Source organism: Petromyzon marinus, unplaced genomic scaffold, assembly GCF_048934315.1.
Source record: "Petromyzon marinus isolate PM22_M1 ecotype Great Lakes invasive population unplaced genomic scaffold, UKy_Petmar_22M1.pri1.0 PM_Scaffold_1, whole genome shotgun sequence".
In the NCBI taxonomy this organism is placed as follows: domain Eukaryota; kingdom Metazoa; phylum Chordata; class Hyperoartia; order Petromyzontiformes; family Petromyzontidae; genus Petromyzon; species Petromyzon marinus.
In genome coordinates, this window is record NW_027423057.1 from 2,525,803 (window position 1) to 2,546,565 (window position 20,763).

The window sequence follows — 20,763 nt, forward strand, 5'->3', positions numbered from 1 at the left end:
AGTGTTAGCGCTTGAGGGGATTCAAGGGTTAGGGGTTTAGAGGGTTAGGGTTTTAAGGTTAAAGGGCTTTATAGTGTTAGGTGTTTAGAGGATTGGGCTATTAGTGGTGTAGGAGTTTAGAGGGTGAGGGGTTTAGCAGGTTAGGTGCCGAGAGGGTTTCGGTTTTAGGGGTTGCGGAGTTTAGAGGGTTTGGTGTTTAGACAGTTAGAGTTTTGGGGGTTTATGGGTGGGGTTTTCGAGGGAGAGGTTTTTAGACAGTTAGGGTTTTAAGGGTAAGGTCGTTTAGAGGATTAGGTGTTTAGAATGTTAGAGTTTAGAAGATTTTGGGGTAAAGAGGGTTGGGGGTTTAGAGAGTTAGGTGTTTAGAGATGTATGGGTTTCGATTGTTAGAGGTTGAATGGTTTAGATGGTTAGGAGTTTAGGAGGTTATAATTGTATGTGTTTAGGGGTTTAGAGGTATGGGGGTTTTGAGGGTTAGGGGTTTATAGGGTAATGGGGTTTAGCGGTTTAGAGGGTTATGGGTTTTGGGATTTGGGAGTTTAGAGGGTTTAACACCAAGACTTTGACAACTAATATTATCCATACTAAAGGTGTTTTGGATTTCTCTCCAACACTTAATGGCACTTTTTTATTGTCATGACAAACTTTACTAATTGGCTGTGTCGGGTGGTGTCTGGTTTAACGACACATTTATATTTACACGATCTAACCCGAAAATATATTTATTATGCGTTTAGAGGGTTAGGGGCTTAGAGTGTTATGTGTTTAGAGGGTTAGCGTTTTAGGGGTATAGGTGTTTTAAGGGTTAGGTGTCTTGAGGGTTAGTTCTTTAGAGGGTATGGGTGTTAAATGTAGATTAGAAGTTTTCGTGACTGCAGGGATCCATACTCTTTGGTTCTTTCGGTAAAGTCACATAGGTAGAAATAAAATAAAACAAATCGCGACGTTTTTATCGCAACACAAGCGATCTTCATCAGGTGGGACAAAACACAAGCGATCTTCATCAGGTGGGACAACCACAGCAAGAAATGCTGAAGTCGGCGGGAGAGCTGCCATGGCAAGAGGTTATATAGTTAAGAGTGGGGGGAAGAGGTAAGGGGACAGAGAGAAAAGGGGGGGGGGGTGTGGGGTAGGAAAAGGGGGGGGGGCACGTAAGCGCTAGGGGAAGAGGACGTTAGGCTGGTGGGGGGACATGGGCGGGGCAGCAGTAAAACCGGCAGGTAATGATGGAAACAACAACACAAGTTAAGGCATTACCTGGTTGATAACATCCTTCCAGTGATTGTTTAATTTGTATCCATCTTCTCGGTTGAAGTTTTGTCTATACCCTGGAGTCTACAAACTGAGTTGTAACTTCGGCCGCAGTTACGTTGGAGAAATAAAACGACACGTCTCGGACCGTGTTCGCGAACACAAGGCGGATCTGAAACATGGCAGAACCAATACCTCTGCCGTAGTGGCCATTGTTATAACGCTGTAGGCTCGCATGATATTGTTATTTTCGGAGGCCAAGGACAAAACTTCAATCGAGAAGATGGATACAAATTAAACAATCACTGGAAGGATGTTATCAACCAGGTAATGCCTTAACTTGTGTTGTTGTTTCCATCATTACCTGCCGATTACTGCTAGCCCCGCCCACGTCCCCCCACCCCAGCCTCACGTCCTCTTCTCCTAGCGCTCACGCGGCCCCCTTTCCTCTCCCTACCCCACACCCTCCCCTCTCTCTCTCCCCCCTTGCCTCCTCCCCCATCTCATACCTGTATAACCTCTTGCCACGGCAGCTCTCCCGCCGACTTCAGCATTTTCTTGCTGTGGTTGTCCCACCTGAAAATATCACTTATGTTGCGATCGAAACGTCGTGATTTGTTTAATTTTATTTAATTTATACCTACGTGACTTTACCGAAAGAACCAAAGAGTATGGATTCCTGCAGTCACGAAAGCTTCAAATAAAGATTAAAATAGTTTAGTTTAATTTGTTTATTTTTGAACAGTTTGTCTTTCCTGTCATTTTTTTATTTTTTTAGTTATGTTCTGACCTGCCCGATTGGACAGCTGTGAAAACAGATCTTTGTAGCTCATCGATTTCATCCAGTGTAAATAAATATTCAGATTTAAATTCTATTGACCTCTGTGCGAGTCTATGGATTTCTGAGTTTGTGGGCCTCTGTGAATGTATGGGTCTCTGTCTGAGTCTATGGATCCCTGTGTCAGTATATAGGGTCGCCGTATGAGTCTGAGTGTCTGAAGGAATGTATGGGTCCCTGTTGGAGTCTATGGGTTTCTGGTTCTGGGTCTGAGTGGGAATCTATGGTTCTCTGAGTATGGTTGTTTGTGCGAGTCTTAAGTGCACAAACTGAACTTAAAAAGGGCATTGAGGGGTGCGGAATCCAAGTTGACTATTAAGCTCCCCGCAGTGCAAGCCAGCTCTCTAGTCGTGTCATCATACAGCCCCTGTAATTCTTTATAATAATAATTAGACTTACTCCAGGAAAGCCACGCTGAGTCATAGTAAGGTCCTGAATTTGTTTTTTATTGTAAGATCTTTTCAATCAATGAATAACGAATGCTTACACAAGTGGGGGGAAACCGGAGCACCCGGAGAAAACAAACGTATGTGAAGGGGCAGCAGGCAGCATTTTAAACCGTACAGGTGACGATGGCGATGATCCCACTTGCTATAATGCCTTCTCCTGGCCAGTCAGATGCTTTCTCCTGGCCAGCCAGGAGAAGGCACCTCAATGTCCACGGGAAGGGGGTTTCACAATATTTACTGTGTGATCCACCAACCCTTGCTGCCTTCTACAGTGCTGGATCGCAGGCTTGCGTCACCACCTTCTGGCGAGTATTTGTAGTTATTATTTAAAGCTATATAGCACTCACAAGAACGACTCAAGAGGCACGAGGAGCCACAGACATGCAGGAAGGAAGCCACGTGGTGAGCCAGCACCAACGATTGTCCAGGCTCTACGGTACTCTATGTATGGAGGCATTATTGGCTAATTAATAACGAGTGTTTGTACAAGTGGGGGAAATCGGAGCACCCAGAGAAAAGCCACGTGTGTGAAGGGCAGCATTTTAAACCGTACAGGTGACGATGGCGATGAGTCCACTTGCTGTACTGCCTTCTCCTGGCGAGGCAGGTTATGCACCTCGACGCCCACGGGAAGAGGATTTCACATCATTGTGCGGTGATTTACGAACCCTCGCTGCCTTCCCCAGTGCTGGATTTGAGACGTGCACCACTAACACCAGGCGAATGATAACAACAACAATAACTATACTTATTACTTGGTAGCAACAGGCGAAAGAAAACAACAGGCAAATTATAACAGTCCAATTAAAACAGGCGAATGATAACAGGCAAATGAAAACAGGCGAATGATAACAGGCGAATGATAACAACAGGCGTATGTTTAGAACAGGCGAGTAATAACAACAACAATTATTATTACACTTAGAACTTGATAACAACAATATTTATACTTATAACGTGATCAAGCAGGCCTCAGAGGTGCGAGGAACCACAGACAATCAGGAAGGAAGCCACTTGGTAAGCTGGCACCAACGATTGCCCAAGCTCTGTGACCCTATTGATACGTTTTTATCGACCAGATAGGGAGCGTTACGTGTGGGGGGGAAACCGCCCCCTTCGGTGCCTCCATGGTCCAATAGCTGGTCTTCTTGGCGCCACGGTCCCGAGCCCCCTAAAAGTTCCTCATGGAGCAAATCAACGGGTGGGCCATTGCCTTGTCAGGGCTCATTCATTGCTCCGGATCCCACCTGAAAATGCCAGGCGCAGATCCCCACATCATTAAAGCCACGGGTGCATTTATCCCAGATATAAACAATTGCAAACTATTTGACTATTTTTTTTTACTTTAACCAGGCAAGGCCCACTGAGCTATACAGCTCTCTTTCAGAAGCGGCCACACAATTACAGCTCAACAAATTGGCTTATTACGTGGACATTAGTAGCCAAATACTCTAAACATGTGTTAATAAATGTGGAGGGAAAACCCGGAGGATCCGGAGAAAAATACACGCGACGACGGGGAGATAACATACAAACTCCAAATACAAAGGTGTCAGGGTAAGGATTTAATACACGACCTCCTGTATACCCTACAAAATAGTTAACATCTCGCCACCGTGGCGCCCAATTCTGATCACATGACATAGCAAAACGAACGTCGCGGTGCATAGCAATAATTCAATTGGGCAATTACTGAGCGTTCATAAACGTGAGGGGATACAGGAGTACCCAGAGAAAACCCACTCGTGCAAGGGGGCAACCCTCTATCCCATGCAGACAGAGATGGTGCTTATCCCACTTGCTGTACTGCCTTCTCCTGGCCAGCCAGGATATGCCACCTCAACACCCACTACACCATGAACTTTGTGAACCGAGTTTAAATTACTGGCCACGGCGAACATCAGTGGCTATCTCCCTCTTCCTCTCTCGTCCCTGCTATTATCTCCCTCTTCTTCCCGCGTCCCTCCCACTATCTACCTCTCCAATCCGTCCCACCATCTTCCTCCCTCGTCCCTCCCACCATCTCCCACTTCCTCCCCAGTACCTTCCACTATCTCCCTCTTCCTCCCACTTGGCTCTACTATCTCCCTCTTCTCCCGTCCCTCGCACCATCTCCCTTTTCTTCCCCCATCCTTCCCACTATCTCCCTCTGCATCTCCAATCCCTCGCACTCTCTCCCTCTTCTTTCCCCTTCCTTCCCACTATCACCTTCTTACTCTAACCGATCTGCCTAATCCTCCCAAATCACTCCCACTATCTCCCTCTACTTCCCCAGTCGCTCCAACTATCTCCCTCTTCATTCCCCTTTCCTGCCACTATCTCCCTCTTCCACTCCCTTCCCTCCCACTATCTCCCTCTTCCTCTCCCGTCCCCCCCGCTATCTCCTTATTTCTCTCCCATCCCTCCCACTTTCTTCCTCCCCCGTCCCTCCCACTATCTTCTCATCCTCCCCCATCCATCCCACGATCTTCCTCATCCTCTCCCGTACCTTCCGCACCTTCCTTATTTAACACCATCAGGTTCGCAGACTCGCCCTCGCTTCTCCCAAGTCAAATAGCCTAGCTTAGACACAACCCTCACCATGTTACACTGACGGCATCGACCGAGACAGCCAACAACTATCCGGCCGCCCAATTATCTAGTGAAGACGGCAGCGACAAAGTCGGCAAAGACAGTGCCAACGAGACGACTCCACTTCCCAGAACCTGCAACCACGAGCTCTCGCTCTCTGCTGCTTTTATCCGACTCGGCGCGGCCTGGCTCCGCCCTGGCCGCGCCTCCCTTCTCCAACCCACGAGCGGGTTCCAGGGTCTTCCAGACAGGGTCTCTGTGATCCTTGCCCCAGTGCCTCCGCCCTGCTGACAAACACGCGTGAGGCTCACTGGCGTGTGTACTCCCCGTCCACCGCAGTTGCCGCTGCTGGACAACAACTATTACTCTACAGTTGTACTGCCCTTCTGTACCGTGCCCCCGAGCCATCAACACGGACTCACAGCATCAACACAGACTCACATGATCAACACAGACTCCCACGATCAACACTCACAGCATCAATACGGACTCACACCATCAACACGGAAACACAGGGTCAGTGAGCGAGATGGCGGATGAGTGCATACATGATGTGAGTGGTGGTGAGTTCAAGTTGAGCACCCAGTTTTAAATCTCATTTACTCCCACCACCCTACACACCCTACATACAACAGTCGGAAGTAAATGCCTACACACCCTACATACAATCGTCAGTAGTAGGAGTGGGGAGAAGAGGGCATCAGTGGGGGCGAGGCATGAAGCGTTGAGAAGCCCTCAGATACTCCATAAAACCCCGAGTTTCATGGAGTATAATTTTCAGCATTACAGTTCCATTTTTTTTACGTTAACAAATGTCTCGCGATATATTACACCGTATAGGTAACTAGATTGGGCGAGGGATGGTCTTTTTTGTTGAACAATCAATAAAGCTACGGTGTCGTACTGTGCCCATATCCGTGTACGGTACTGTGCACTAAAGGAATAAAAATCGAGCGGCTGAACCTCACTGCCTCCTTACCGGAGGCTGTAAACATCAAGTGACCTGAAAACTGCGATGGGACGTGAAAGACAACATGGAGAGACAAGAGGGCGCCACGTGTGTTCTTCCATGCCAGCAGCAGCATCATCGCAGGCAATGAGGTTCAAATGGGCACAGGAACTTTGAGGTGGACCCACGAGTGGTCGAGCCACAGGGGCGCGCAATAGGCGACCTCTATACGCTTGGCGCAATCCGCACCGTCATTTCACGGAGCCCTTGTCCGCTCGACGAGTGCGACGACGCCGTCCCACCGTCATTCGGCGCCTCGTGGTGACATCACAACAGCAAAGCGACAGATGTTGATTATTCATTTCTTGAGGCAATTCGAGGGCCCGGTTACATCACGTCGTGATACACGCACACACCGTCAACATATACTACACCGGTCATAAAAAAAAAGCAGGGGATAAAAAGGTGGGGGAGCGGACCCGACCACAGGTATTGTTTAAAAGACGTCAAGCGGACCGGTGGTTTTAAATGCAAGTCCATGCAAACACCAACATCCGAACGATTGTACCAATAAATCCTGAACCTTCTGGAAGATTTCAGCTCCCGCTGGTTTGGATCAGGGTGATGTTGGGGCAAATTCCATTAATTGGGAAAGGTGGCAATCTTGTGGGAATGTCCTCGCCAGAGAAGAAACTTGTCGTTTCATCCAACGTCCCATTAGCGAGATCCAGAGCGTGACGGACTCATATGGAGTCGGCCTCCTGTAATTTTTCTGGTCTCATTCTCACCACAGGTGAAAGCAGAGCCACACATCAACGTGCCAATGGGGCCACGGTTGAAGTGGTGGGGCCACGGTTGAAGTGGCGGTGGCCACGGGTCATGTGGCCTCGATGTATTTTCCATGTTGAAGGCCGATTGCCCCAAACATTGCCCGTCATATGCAGTGTCACTGAATAACGTGTGAAACATACTGTAGCATATACAAAATTGTATTTTCTTCATACATTAAATACAATAAACACAATAAACATGAAATGCATATAGGACATTTATAACTCTCTCAATGACCAAACTTGTATTTTATGAACACACTTATACAAGCAAAATATGACAAAAGTGTTCCAGATTACAGTTTCAATTGAGACTGAAATCCGGAATCATTACCCCCTACTGACAGACTAATAATACCCGCTCGCAGGCCAAGTGCTGATTCACCTTGGGGCCTCGCCTGGTATAGAGGTCGTGGGTTAAATCCCGACGCCTGTATATCTGGAGTTTGCATGTTCTCCCCGTGACCGCGTGGATTTTTCTCTGGGTCCTTCGGTTTTTCCCTCCACATTTAGAAACATGCGTTTAAAAGTATTTGGCTGCTATATATTTCTGCGTGACAAGCCACTTTATAGCGCTTTCATTTGTGGCCCGGTCGTTCCTGAAAGAGAGCTATACAGCTGAGTGGGCCTTACCTGGTAAAATAAAAAGAGATTAGTTTTGTTAGTTTATTTTGTGCCACAGGGGGACAGCTACAGGGGGGGGGGGGGGTGCCCATTAAAATGGTCGAGATGAGATGCAACTTAAGGCGCTTGTGACTTCCCAAAAATATTATTTATGGCAGGTTTTCACATCTAAACATCCCGGGTGGCATTGAAGCCAAGAGCTCCCACCCTAGGTGAGTAGCTACGAGAGCGGTGCTGTGCACGGCGACACGCCACTTTCTCCATCTGCCTGACTTGGTATTTTCTTTTTTGTTACTTAAATAAATGTTAATGTTTCGTTTTGTGTACGCGTGTATGTACACCGTTTGGGGAGCGGTGGTGCAGCAGTTAGCGCACTACGAACTCAGCCATCTGAGTACGTGGTGTGGGGTGTGTATAACATCACAAAACTGGGGAGGACAAAGGCAGCCAGACGTGGGGCTGGCCACAAAACCACTTCTGTGCCATGCCGGCCATCATAGGTGCTACCCGTTAACAGCACTTGCCCCAGCAATCTGTTAACGGCGATACGGAGTACCTTTGTCTTTTTGTGCAATTGTGTGCTTCTGTGTGCGACGCATGCGACGATGTGCATGTTTGTGTTTGATAAATGTACATCCGCAATGTGTGTGTGACGCGTATGATGCGCGTGTGTGACGACGGTTGGAACAGCGATTCACGCACTGCCCTATCCACGCGGCGACCTCTCCTCAACGTCTCGAGCCTCGGCGGAGAGCGCCGCGAGGTTCGACTCCAACTCCGGCTTTCCAGGGACAAACCCCCCCCCCCCAATGCCCCTCCCCCCAGGCCCATGGGGGGGGGGGAAGTCGCTCCCCTCCCTCACTCCACGCTCAGGAACTTCCTCTTCTTCGCCGTGTTCATGTACGGTCGCCAAGGCCACTCCACCTCGGCGGTGGCCGCGTTGTCCAGCGTGCCCAGTTTAATCTCATAGACTGCGCGACACACAAAAGCAAAGATTACCCCCATGCAGCCTTTAACAGACGGCGTGGGAAAAGCGCTGTTCGTGTGTTAGCATGTAGGAAAGCCAGCACGGCACACCAAGGGGTGGGTGTGGGTGGCCAGCATTACGTCCGATCATCTTTGAATTTACACATCGCATCCGGGGTGGGGGAATGCGAGTCGGGTCACGGTACAGCGAATGCGACCAGAGCAGCGACCCCACCGACTCAAGTTCCGATCCGCTCTACAAGTCACCCGCGGGCCACCTAGCCCGAGGCTAGACTCTTACATTCAGCCCATCATCCTCTCAGGGGTCGATAAAATTTACAACCACTTCGTAGGGAAGTCCACAAGGAATGTGGAATTTCCACCGCCTCTGCTGGGGTGTAAAGTGGAGACGAGTAACAATGTGTCAGGCAGACTTACGCTCCATCTCGAATCACGGTCCCACCTCCTTCAACTCGATGTCCTTGCCGTCGCGCTTGTAGACGTTGTGCCTGTTGGGAGGGGGGAAGGGGGGCACAGAAGTCACGGGAGGGGTCGCGGCAAGTCACACGGACGGCGCTGGACTCTCATTACGCGTCCTCGCAGACGTTTGCCAGTTAGAGGCCAGCGGCCACCCTGTTTAAAACTGCGGATGCATTAACAAATGAACAACATTACGCGCCTTCAGCTTCAGAGATGGCGTTAAATAAAAACTCTGTACTGTTGCTCGAAAACTAAAGTAAAACGAAACTATTTTTATTTTACCACTGAGCTATGTAGCTCTTTTTCACATAAAAATATATAGCAGCAAAATACTCGAAATTCAAGTTTCTAAATGCGTAGGGAAAAACCCGGAGGACCCGGAGAAAAATCAAAGTGACCAGGAGGAGAACATGCAAACTCCGAATATACAGGCGGACACACAGCACCTGGCCCAAAAGTCTGCTCACTCTTTCCCATTCCGAGACATCTGCAAGTTGCCGGGTGGTAGGTGTCACGTTCACCGCTGAATCTCGGTACGCGCGAGCGGCTCGGCGTTAATTTTATTTATAGAGGCGTAGCGCTGCTGTTTTTAAAAGGCGTTGCCCTCACCGCAGAGAACCGTAGTGACACGACCGGCACTCTATGGAACAAAACTGTGCCACACGCCCTCCCGCATAGTCTTATGGGAGCAAAAGGTATGTCTTCAGGTCAGAAGACGTACTTGAGTTTTTCTTACGGTTCCGTTTCGACGACGTATATGTACATCATGGAAATGAGAAAGGGTTATAGCCTATACGAGGGATCTTTGTGCTTTGGGGATGGGGGAGGAAGATGTGGGTGAGACTGGCACGGTGCCCGCACGCACCCTCTTTCCGAGTCGCGACGTGAAGTTGTGCATCACGAGGTGTGGGAATGCCTCGGACATCATGTCCACGTCCGGATGTCGTGCCGCATCACCACGCTCGAGAGTGTCAAGTACACCGTGGTATCGTACCACGTGTCACATGAACAGCATGCCGGAAAGTTAGACACACCACAGGTGTCACACAGACTGTACTGGAGAGTTAAACAGACTGCCCTTCCATCTGCGGCATCATACCACATCACACCACATACACAGTTAAAACACCACAATTCCATGTCTGCAGCGTCATACTACACACCGCACATCGTACGCACAGCTAAATACACCTCCATCCCCGTCTGTTGCACCGCATCACACACGTCACACCATGCATCACACCGGGGAGCGGGAGCGGAGTGGCTATCTCATTACACTACAAATCCGGTGACCTGACTTCGATTTCCGGTGTGTCCAAGCATCGACAGTGGGGAGACAAAAGGGGCCAGATGCGGTAATGACCACACCACCCACCCCGCCGTGTGCCCTGCCGGCCTTCGTAGGTCGCTCGACAAACAGCATTTGCCCTGACAGCCTGTTAAAGGCTACACGGGGGAGCTTTGTCGACTGCGGTGCGTGCGCGTGCCTGGCATACCGCGGTGCTCATGCAGGACGATGAAGTCGTTGACGGCGTTGGCGCAGCACGCCCACACCAGCGCCTGCAGCTTGTGGCCTCCGTGGTTCATCGGCTGAGCGTTCGGCAGGATCAGCTTCATCTCCTGCGGTGGTGGTGGGAGGGTGGTGGTGGTGTGGTAACATGACAGCAAGCGGTCACACGCCGAGTCCGCTCTTCCCACCGGCGTCCGTCCCGGCCACGCTGATTTCGCCCCCCCCACTTCCCCGCCCCCCCACTGTATCCGACTCGGGTTGTGTTGTTTGTTTTTTCCATTGCGGAAGCCGAGCCGAGCCGTGCCGGTATACGGGGTCGCCAAACCCCGTGTTGGCACAACTGGGATGCACCATTGGAAAAACTTTACTATTTTTATTTTACCAGGTAAGGCCCACTGAGCTATGCAGCTCTTTTCCAGAAGCGACCTGGCCACAAATCATAGCTCAACTAAGTGGCTTATCGCCATGTGGAAATTTATAGCAGCCAAATACTCTTAAACGGACGTTGATTCTAAATGCGGAGGGAAAAACCGGAGGACCTGGAGAGAAATCCACGCGACTCCTCGGAAAGAGGCACGCAACTCCAAATATACAGCAGGCATCAGGGTCAGGATTGAACCTGCGACCTCCTGTATACCAGGTGAGGGAGTTAACATCTCGCCACAGTGGCGCCCCCAATGGTACATCTTTCCGTGACCACCGACCGTGCGTAGTGCTACAGTAGATACATTTTCGATGAATGGAAGGGATCGGTCATCGCGAAAAGGCGGACTGAATCGCGAGGAATGAAGTTGACAAAAGCTGCATGCACCAAACCAAAGTGTCCAACGCTCCACCACTTACGACCCCCCCCCCCCCACCACACAGCCTCCACCTTTCATCAACAACCAGATTTCTTCTGGTTAACTCAACGGATGCGAGTTGTCTCACACTGCACAAGCCCGATGATTGGTCGACACGACTCGTGTGAGGTGCAAGGAACTGATTCTAAAGCCGATAGAGAACACGTGTGTGTGTGCGGTAATTTAGCAGTTAGCATGCTGCCCCACAAACCTAGTGACCCGAGGTTTATTTCCGTTCATGGCCAACACCAGTGGCGATTATCTGAACTGGTCCTGGGCCTCCCCTAGATCAACTCAGCCTCAAACGAGTACCTAGTGCGGTGTTTAAACATCATTACCAGAGAGATAAAGGTGGCCAGTTGTGGTGCTAGCCACCTACACCCTCGCAAACAGCACCTGTCCCAAAAACCTGTTAAGGCTATATGGGGGACCTCTGTCTTTGCGCGCTTGTACACATGCAATACACGAGGACCCACATTCCTCGTGTGACCCCAAACCCTGTAGCCCCTGCGACCCCGTGCCCGCACCTTGATGAACTGCTTGAGGAGGGAGCTGGGGTCGCGTGAGGTCGTCGCCATGATGTGTGGGTCCTTCACGCCGGCTCAGCGGTACTCGTCATCCATGTGGCTGCTCACTCCTACTGACACGGGGGGGGGGGGTGGATAGAAAGAGGTGGTAGATGGGGCAGGGGGGACGGAGAGGGTAGGTTATCATTTGCCATACTTCACCGTGCAGGTGAGTGAAGGTGTGTGTGTGGGTGGATGGAAGGAGCGACCAGGAATGGTTGAGAATATCACTCTGCAGTGATCGCGTTGATTTTGTGTAGCGAGCTGAGCAATAATGAGACCTGGATGAGTCCCAATTGCAAGAGTGGGTGGGTGATATGGCAGGTGAGTGGGTAAATTGAGTAAAATGATGAGTGAGTGAATGAGTGCGTCAGTGCATGTTAAACCTCTTTGTTACAGCACGTAGCCAACCGTGGTAATCGGAAGTGTGACAAACTAACCACAAAAAGTAGTTCTCAAGAAATGAGTTTGTCAATCTAGACGATGATTTAAAAGTGCAAAGCTCCAGTGGCTTCCTAATATTGTAAGGAAGACCGCTCTAGAAGGAAGACTGCTCCAGAAGCACACGTTATGTGGTGACCACGGCCTTCATTTGACATTCCACCAAAATTTACGCCAGCGATCACACACACACGGCCGACTCTTTTTCCACGTTCACGCCACGGGATTTTTCAAAGTCCACTTGGGAAGCAATCGCCGTGCAGTATTTACGGTCAACGCAACTGCGGCATTAAACCCATTAAACCGGTGGGGGGGGGGGGGGGGGGTTGAGGGCCCGCCGTTCTCGAACCGCGAACCTCCGCGGCAAAACACGGTGCCACTGCTTGGCAGGAAGGACCGACGGCGAGCCGGGGATGCGCGCCGACTCGGCGTGTCTAGCGGGCGGAGACACGCGACGCTTATCCCTCTGCCTCGGGAGTCTCGCGGGAAGGAAGAGAGAGAGAGATGCGAGGAGACGTGATGGTGAGGGATGTGAGATCACCCTCCCCTCCCTGGTCGAACTCCACGGCCTTCTGGAGTTCAAGCGCCTCCCACCGCAGGTCCGTAGGCAGCACCAGGTTTTCTTCGGTGACGACGTCAGGGGGACAGGGGGCAGTGGGTGGGGGGCGGGCAGGGGAGAATTAACAAGGAAGAAAAATCATGCGCACGCATGGATTCATTCGGAAACGCTTTCCAACGCGCGGTTGTCTTCTCGCCTGTATTGTCAGACCGTCTTGTCCCATCTTAGTCCGTCTTGCGTGTCTCATTGTCTCTAGATCCGTCTCTAGTCTGTCTTGCGTGTCTCAACGTCTCTAGTCTGTCTCGCTGTCTCTCGTCTGTCTTGTCGTCGCGAGCCCATCTCTAGATCCGTCTCGCCGCCCGTTACCATCGAGCGCCCTCTTGAGCCGCGCCTTCTCCTCTACGAGGACCTTCTTGGCCTCCTGCGCCTTGCGGTAGAGGTACTCGCCGTGCAGTTGCGCCTCCTCAGCTGCACCACCAAACAAAGACAAAGATCCCCCATGTAGCCTTCGACAGGACTGTCGGGTGCAAGTGCTGTTAACGAGCAGCACCTTTGATACACGAAGGGGGGTAGGTGGCCAGCACCACATCCGGCCGCCTTAATTTCCCCAGTGGCGATGTTTACACAACGCACCAGGTACTCATTTGAGGCTGAGTTGACCAAGGGGAGGCCCAGGAACGGAATCGTCACCAGTGTTGGCCGTGAGCGGGAATTGAACTCGGGTCGCTGGGTTAGTAGTGCAGCGTAGTGCTAATCGCGAGACGACCATAAACAACAACCGCCATTCGCCACGAAGTGGTGGAGATGTCACCACGGCGCTCGTGCCAGGCTACGTGCAGGTTAAGGCCACATGAAGCGTCGAACGCCCGCTGGCAGCAGGAGGTCACAGACAGACAGACCCAGGTTGCCATTGGTTGCTTGACTGAGATGACTGGCCGATGCACCACCTGTGCCCCCTACTGTGCTACACTACCGCTCCAACCTACACAAACTCTCTTGGGCTATACTCTTTGGTTCTTTCGGTAAAGTCACATAGGCATAAAATATAAAATAAATTAAATCACGACGTTTCGGGCACAACACAAGCGTCCATCATCAGGTGGGACAAACCACAGCAAGAAACAATTGCCGACGTGGGCAAAAGAGCTGCTGTAAACAAGAGACTATATAGGTGAGAGAAGGGGGGAGGATCAGGGAGGAGAGATAGAGAGGGGGGGTATGAGGGGAGTGCTGAAGAGAGCGGGGCTGGGAGTGGGAAGCTTAAGAAATTAGAGATGCGGAAAGTTAAGGCAACACCATAAAGCAGTTAAGGTTTTACCTGGTTAATAACATTCTTCCAATGATTACTCAATTTGTATCCATCTTCTCGGTTGAAGTTATGTCTGTGTTTATATATCTGGATGGCTTGATGAACAAACCTTTGATAGTAGCCCGAAGGTTTGCAGAGCGGCACCACGATACTCCTAGCGACGTCGTTGATTAATGTCTGTAATTAATATCGATGGTGAATCTCTGTAATTAATATCGATGATTCGATTCCACGAGAACAGATTCCACAAGAATCGATTCCACAACTATTTTTGTAAAGCGAAGTACGCGATTCGATTCAAACGTGTTCGTTCCGGTCTCATCAGAATCGGTATTGATTCTGTGCTGGAGGAATCCAATGAGCTATAAAGCTCTTTGATCAAAGATGTGCCAGTAGGGGGCACGGGGTCATAACGTCACAACAAACAATACAAAAACGATAGGAGTGCAAATGGAATGGTAGCAAACCATTAAAAATAGATGAAATAAACCATATAAGTTCATACTCTTTGGTTCTTTCGGTAAGAAGTCTCGCTCTCCGTTCCACCCACTACAACTGGCGTCAGAAGTAGCCAAATAGTAAGATGAATCGCTATAATGGAGACGCGAAGAAAAACTCGTACCAGGGCTCCAGTGGAAGAGGAGGACGACTCAACACCACCGGGGTTGGCAGCCCCGGAAGGGGGAGGAGAAGCGACGACGGCCGAGCTGCTCACTGCCCGGCCGCCCGGCGGCTCACCACCGTCGGAGAGGGCGCTTCAGGTGGCTCACTCCCGCCTCGCCCAACTCTTGCACGCGGCGGCATCCATCCTCGACGAAATACATCGCGGGTTATAACCACAACAAATATAACCACAATCACTGCGACCATAATCGCCATAACCACAAATATAACCATAACCACCAGCTACATAACCACAAGTATAAACACTACTGCCACAAATATAACCATAACCACCACAACAACCACAATGATGCTGATACACTCTCACACCATGTGGGTCCCCTTCTCTCCTTGTGTCTCCCTGTGGGTGAGTGGATGGGTTGGCGAGAGAGTCGGTGGGTTGGCGAGAGAGTCGGTGGGTTGGCAAGAGAGTCGGTGGGTTGGTGAGAGAGTGGGTGGGTGGCAGAGTGAGTGACCGGTGACAGAGTGAGTGACCGGTGGCAGTGGGTGACCGATGACTAAGTGGGTGGGTGGCAGTGGGCGACCGGTGACGAAGTGGGTGCGAGAGTGGGTGGCTGAGTGGGTGGCCGAGTGGGTGGCTGAGTGAATTGGTGAGTGGATGAGTGCCAGAGTGGGTGGGTGAATGGCTGAGTGGGTGGGTGAGAATCAGTATGTTTTTGCTGGAGGAATCCGATGAGCTATGAAGCTCTTTTTCATAGATGCCCAGAGAGTGGCTGAGTAGGTGGCTGAGTGAGTGTCGGTGGGTATGTGAGTGGGAATGAAATCTAACCTGCACCTCTGCATTGCAAGTCCAGCGAGCTAACGCCCTGCGTGTGATGGGGTAAAGTGTGGGCATGGCCACTTTGCTCCAACACGTCCGGACCAGCGTGGAAGAGTAGACCAAATACCTCTATATAGCGGCCTCTAGTGGATGCCTTTTCCAGCAGCAGGCGATTCGCCTCCACAACAAACCCGTCCCTCCAGGGATAAAAACACACGGCAGTCTGGGAGTGCCTCTCATCAGCTATGGCTCAACACGAGGGCCACTCTGGGGCCGGTTTCCACCGTCAGCGCCTCATCAGCAGCAGCAGCAGGGCCGGGCTCTGCTTGAAGCAGCGCCGTGAACTCAGCAGGCGTCTAGGACGTGACGGCTGTGGGCCAGGCGCCTCCTCCTCTGTCTCCCCCCACCACCGCCGCCACTGCTGATGTGTGCACACCGCGCGAGGTTCTCACCTTCAGGCTGAGTCGACGTAGAGGAGGCCCAGCGAGCCGCAGCTTCAGAAGCTTTCGCGACCCACTGACGGTGGCCGTGAGCGGGAAACCAAATCAGCCGCTCGCCACCCACAATCCACAGCGCGCGCCGCCTCCACTCGCCCCCTGCCTGACCGGAAGTAGCAGCGGGGGAGGGGGGCGGGGCATGGGGGGTGAGGGGGCGGGTCACGAGGGGGAGGGCAGGGAGGGCAAGGGGGGGGTGAGGGGGAGCATAGAGGGGGTTCGTTAGGTGGAGAAAAAGGGGGGGCATGGGGGGTTGTGAGGGGGCATGGGGGGTTGTGAGGGGGCATGGGGGGTTGCGAATGTGGAGGGGCGGGGGGGGAAGGGGGGTCACGAGGAGGGGCAGGGGGGGCAGGGGGGTAGCGAGGGGGAGAGAAATGGCGGACCATGGGGGGTGGTCGCGAGGGGGGGCAGGGGGGGAGGAGCTCAGGTGTGAGGGGGAGGAGCTCATGGCTCCGACGTCACGGGGGGCGTGGTTACCTTGGACCACCCCCGCCTCTCGTGCCACGTGCTTCCGACTGGCAGTTTGGCCGTTAGAGAGACGCGGACCGACCCCAGAGCAGGAGTGGAACCGAGCTGTGGGTGAGTGGTGGCGGTGGTGGTGTGAGTCTCTCTGTGCAAGTCTGTGTGTGTGTGAGGCTTTCTATATGAGTCTGTGTGTGTGTGTGTGACTCTCTGTGTGTGTGTGTGAGTCTCTCTGTGTGAGTCTGTGTGTGTGTGAGTCTCTCTGTGTGAGTCTGTGTGTGAGGCTCTGTGTGTGTGACTCTCTGTATGTGTGTGAGTCTCTGTGTGAGTCTGTGTGTGTGTGTGAGACTCTCTGTGTGTGTGACTCTCTGTGTGAGTCTCTGTGTGTGTGACTCTCTGTGTGACTCTCTGTATGTGTGAGTCTGTGTGTGTGTGTGACTCTTTGTATGTGTGAGTCTCTGTGTGTGTGTGTGTGAGTCTCTGTGTGTGTGTGTGTGAGTCTCTGTGTCTGTGTGTGAGTCTCTGTGTGTGTGTGTGAGTCTCTGTGTGAGTCTCTGTGTGTGTGAGTCTCTGTGTGAGTCTGTGTGTGTGTGTGAGTCTGTGTGAGTCTCTGTGTGTGTGAGTCTGTATGTGTGCGAGTCTCTGTGTGAGTCTGTGTGTGTGTGGAACGGTCGTAGAGCTGACAGCGCGCCGCGCTATGAACCCGGCGACCCCGAGTTGGATTCCCTCTAAAGGCCAACAGCAGTAACGATTATCTGAACCGGTGCTGGGCCTCCCCTAGATCGACTCAACCTCGAATGAGTACCTGGTGTGGTGTGTAAAGATCGCCACTGGGGAGACAAAGGCGGCCGGGCGTGGTGCTGGCAATCCAACCCCCTCGTGTGTCGTGCCGGCCTTCATACGTACTGCTGGCTAACAGCACTTGCCCCTACAGCCTGTTAAGTCTCTACGGGGATCTTTGTCTTTGGTGTCCCATACTGGCAGGGGGAGGAGTGGTGGTGTTAATGTTGGTGGTATTAGTGGTGGGGGTGCTCGTGATGGTGGTGGTGTTAGTTGTGTTAGTGATGGTGGTGTTAGTGATTGTGGTTGTTAGTAGTGGTGATAGTGGTGGTGTTACTGGTGTTAGTGATGGTGGTGTTGGTGGTATTAGTGATGGTGGTGTAAGTGAGGTGATTGGATGCCATGGTGGTCCCCATCTTTAAGAAGGGAGACCGCACAGACTGTAACAACTACAGGGGCATCTCACTCCTCAGTGTGCCGGGAAAGGTCCTGGCAAGGATTATTCAACACTGCCTTACCAGGCATGCTGAGGAGAGGCTTGCGGAGCCCCACTGTGGTTTCAGGAAAGGGTGGTCCTGCACAGATGCCATATTTTCTGTCCGTTTGCTAAAGCAGAGGTGTAGGGAATTCCAACAAGACCTACATCTCTGCTTTATTGACCTGGTAAAGGCCTATGACACCATCAGTAGGCCTGGGCTCTGGGTTCTTCGTGCTTTCGGAGTCCCTGACCCGCTGCTCACGATCTTTATGGACCTTCATTATGGTGAGCGGACCCGGGTAAAACTACATTGCCGGGAGTCGGAGCCATTCCCTGTTCACCTTGGGGTGCGACAGGGATGTCCTCTGGCTCCAACATTATTTAACATCTATTTCGACCACGTAGTTCGTGAGGCCTTCAGTAGCTGTACCGGAGGAATTTCCATCTGGTACAGATACAGTGGGAGGCTGATCAATGCCCGGATGCCGTCAAGGGATGGCTCCCTATTGGTCAACCACGTTATGTATGCCGATGATGTGATAATTGCGGCTCACTCAGAGGAGGAGTTGGAGGCGCTGCTGCTAAAACTGGAGTGTGCCACTAAGAGGTGGGGCCTTACCATCAGCCCCACCAAAACGAAGCACCTGCCTGGGTATATTGTACCATCGGGCACTCCACCTCCACAACTCCCAATCGGTGATGGGGCAGTTGTGGAGAGAGTGGAAAGTTTCCCATACCTGGGCAGTGTGCTCATGACCGTCTCCGGTTTAACAGCAGAGGTCTCACTCGAATCAGTCGAGCGGCATTATCTTTTCACCAGTTGCGTAACGCTGTGTGGAAGCTACCTGGTCTGTCGCTCCACACGAAGCTTCGGGTCTTCTCAGCCACAGTCATTCCCTCCCTTCCCTACGCTTGTGAAACGTGGACCCCCCTAATGGAACATCTTTGCCGGTTAGAAACGTTGAGGCTGGCCTGCCTCTGATCAATCCTGGGTTTAACCAGGCTGGATTGTGTGAGGAACTCACAAATCCTCGAAAGATCTGGACAAAGCCTCATCAGTGAGCTCCTCCGGCAGGCAAGGCTGCGTTGGCTGGGCCATGTAGCCCGCATGCCCAATCACCGCATGCCCAAGCAGCTTTTATTTGGCCGGATCGAGGGGGCTGAAGGGACGCAGCACGGGCTAGAGAAGAGATAGAATGATGTGGTACAGCAGGATGTGGAGCTGAGTGGACTTGCCGATAACTGGTACCAGCTGTGTCAAGATCGGCCTCTGTGGAAGAGGCTCGTGAAGGACGCTACTGGGCAGTTGGAGGCAGTCGCCCTCCAACAACAACGGAGAGCGCAGGAACGACGCTCACAACAACGAGCAGAGCGCCGGATGGCTAAAGCACAGCAAGTTGGCACAGTAAGGGGCACAGGTGGTGCATCAGCCAGTCATCTCAGTCAGTCGACCTGTGGCACCTGGGTCTGCCCCGTGACCTCCTTCCAGCGGGCGGGCGTTCGACACTTCACGTGGCCTCAAGGTGCACATGGCCTGGCACAAGCGTCGTGGTGACATCACCGCCACTTAGTGGCGAATGGCGATTGTTGTTGTTGGTGTTAGTGATGGTGGAATTTTTGTTGCTGGTGTTAGTCGTGGTGGTGTTAGTGATGGTGGTATTATTGGTGCTGGTAGTGGTGTTCGTGGTGGTCTTAGTGGTGGTGTTAGTGTTGGTGGTATTATTGGTGGTGGTGTTAGTAGTGGTGTTAGTGATGGTGTTAGTGGGGTAGTGTAGCAGTTAGCGCGCTGCGCTAAGAACCTGGCGACCTGGGTTTGATTCCCGCTCACAGTCAACATTGGTGACGATTATCTGAACTGGTCCTGGGCCTCACCCTAGATTGACTCAGCCTTAAATGAGTATCTGGTGCGAGGTGCAAACATTGCCACTGGGGAGACAAAGGCGGCCGGGCGTGGTGTTGGCTACCCACCCCCTCGTGTGCCGTGGCGGCCTTCATAGGTGCTCGCGGACAGCACTTGCCCCAACAGTCTGTTAAGGCTATACGGGGGATCTTTGTCTTTGTTCGTGGTGTTAATTGTGGTGTTAGTAGTGGTGTTCGTAGTAGTGGTGTTCGTAGTGGTGGTGTTCGTAGTGGTGGTGTTCGTAGTGGTGGTGTTGGTGGTGTTAGGAGTAGTGTTAGTAGTGGTGTCCGAACAGAGGAGCAACGCTCACGACAACAACCTTTGAGCCGGGCATCTAAAATGCAGCAAGTTGGCACAGTCATCTCAGTCAGACAACTCATGGCACCTGGGTCTGACCTGTGACCGCCTGTCAGTGAGCCTTCGGCACTTCACGTGGTCTCAAAGTGCACCTGGCCTGGCACAGGCGCCGTGGTCACATCACCGCTACTTAGTGGCGAATGGCAGTTGTTGTTTTTTGTATTTTTCGTATTGTGTGACTGGTGAGGATGTGAGTCCGTGTTGATGAGAGTCCGCATTGTGACGTGACGTGGGTTTAGACGTGGGTGTGTCATGCCCCTTCAACTCTGCGTGTCCCTTGCCTCTGTCTGCCGCTCTCCACGCAGAGACCCGGACCGCGCGAGAAACACCGTGAGCTCTGAGCACCCTCGTCTGCAAGTTGCTACCATGGAGGTACATGTGGCTCCTCGACTCGTGTGGTGAAGTATGGGTGGACGTGTGTTCTCCCCTCTGCGTGTGCCTACCTGTCACCTGTATACCTGGGTGTGCTTCTCCTTGCCCGCCTAAGTGTGCGCGGGTCTATCAGAGTGTCTCTCCGAGATTCTGTCGGTGTACGTGCCCGTCTACGCGTGAGCATCTACAGCGCTGTTATCTATCCACTGATGGATGAACGCCTCCCTCCCTGAGACCCTACTACCCCTCACATCCTGTGATGGAATAATCCGCCAAGCGCCGATTTCGTCG

General features: G+C 52.0%; 1 protein-coding gene and 1 long non-coding RNA gene across 3 annotated transcripts; both read right to left on the reverse strand.

The window, feature by feature from the left end:
• Positions 1-2,514: 2,514 nt before the first annotated feature.
• On the reverse strand, positions 2,515-9,669 carry LOC142922504 (uncharacterized). The gene is made up of 2 exons (XR_012940102.1): positions 8,917-9,669; positions 2,515-8,483 (listed from the first exon to the last, which is right to left on the reverse strand). It is a non-coding gene; the product is annotated as an uncharacterized LOC142922504 (long non-coding RNA).
• Positions 9,670-9,752: 83 nt separating this feature from the next.
• Positions 9,753-16,261, reverse strand: LOC142922503 (U3 small nucleolar ribonucleoprotein IMP4-like). Of its 2 annotated transcripts, none has more exons than XM_076063314.1 (4): positions 14,808-16,261; positions 12,859-13,344; positions 11,838-11,947; positions 9,753-10,578 (listed from the first exon to the last, which is right to left on the reverse strand). In XM_076063314.1, the coding sequence occupies exons 3-4, from the start codon at positions 11,886-11,888 to the stop codon at positions 10,405-10,407; spliced, it is 225 nt and encodes a 74-aa protein (XP_075919429.1). In that variant the 5' UTR covers positions 11,889-11,947; positions 12,859-13,344; positions 14,808-16,261; the 3' UTR covers positions 9,753-10,404. The 2 variants fall into 2 exon arrangements, with proteins under 2 accessions (XP_075919429.1, XP_075919428.1); XM_076063313.1 differs by having other exon boundaries at positions 12,674-13,344.
• Between the last annotated feature and the right edge of the window lie 4,502 nt (positions 16,262-20,763).

Excerpts from the sequence above, each read along its gene's own strand:
- LOC142922503 (XM_076063314.1), bottom strand. The coding sequence starts at position 11,888 with ATGGCGACGACCTCACGCGACCCCAGCTCCCTCCTCAAGCAGTTCATC. Across the intron at positions 10,579-11,837 it reads TCCTCAAGCAGTTCATCAAG|GAGATGAAGCTGATCCTGCC; the intron begins GTGCGGGCACGG and ends CCACCACCGCAG.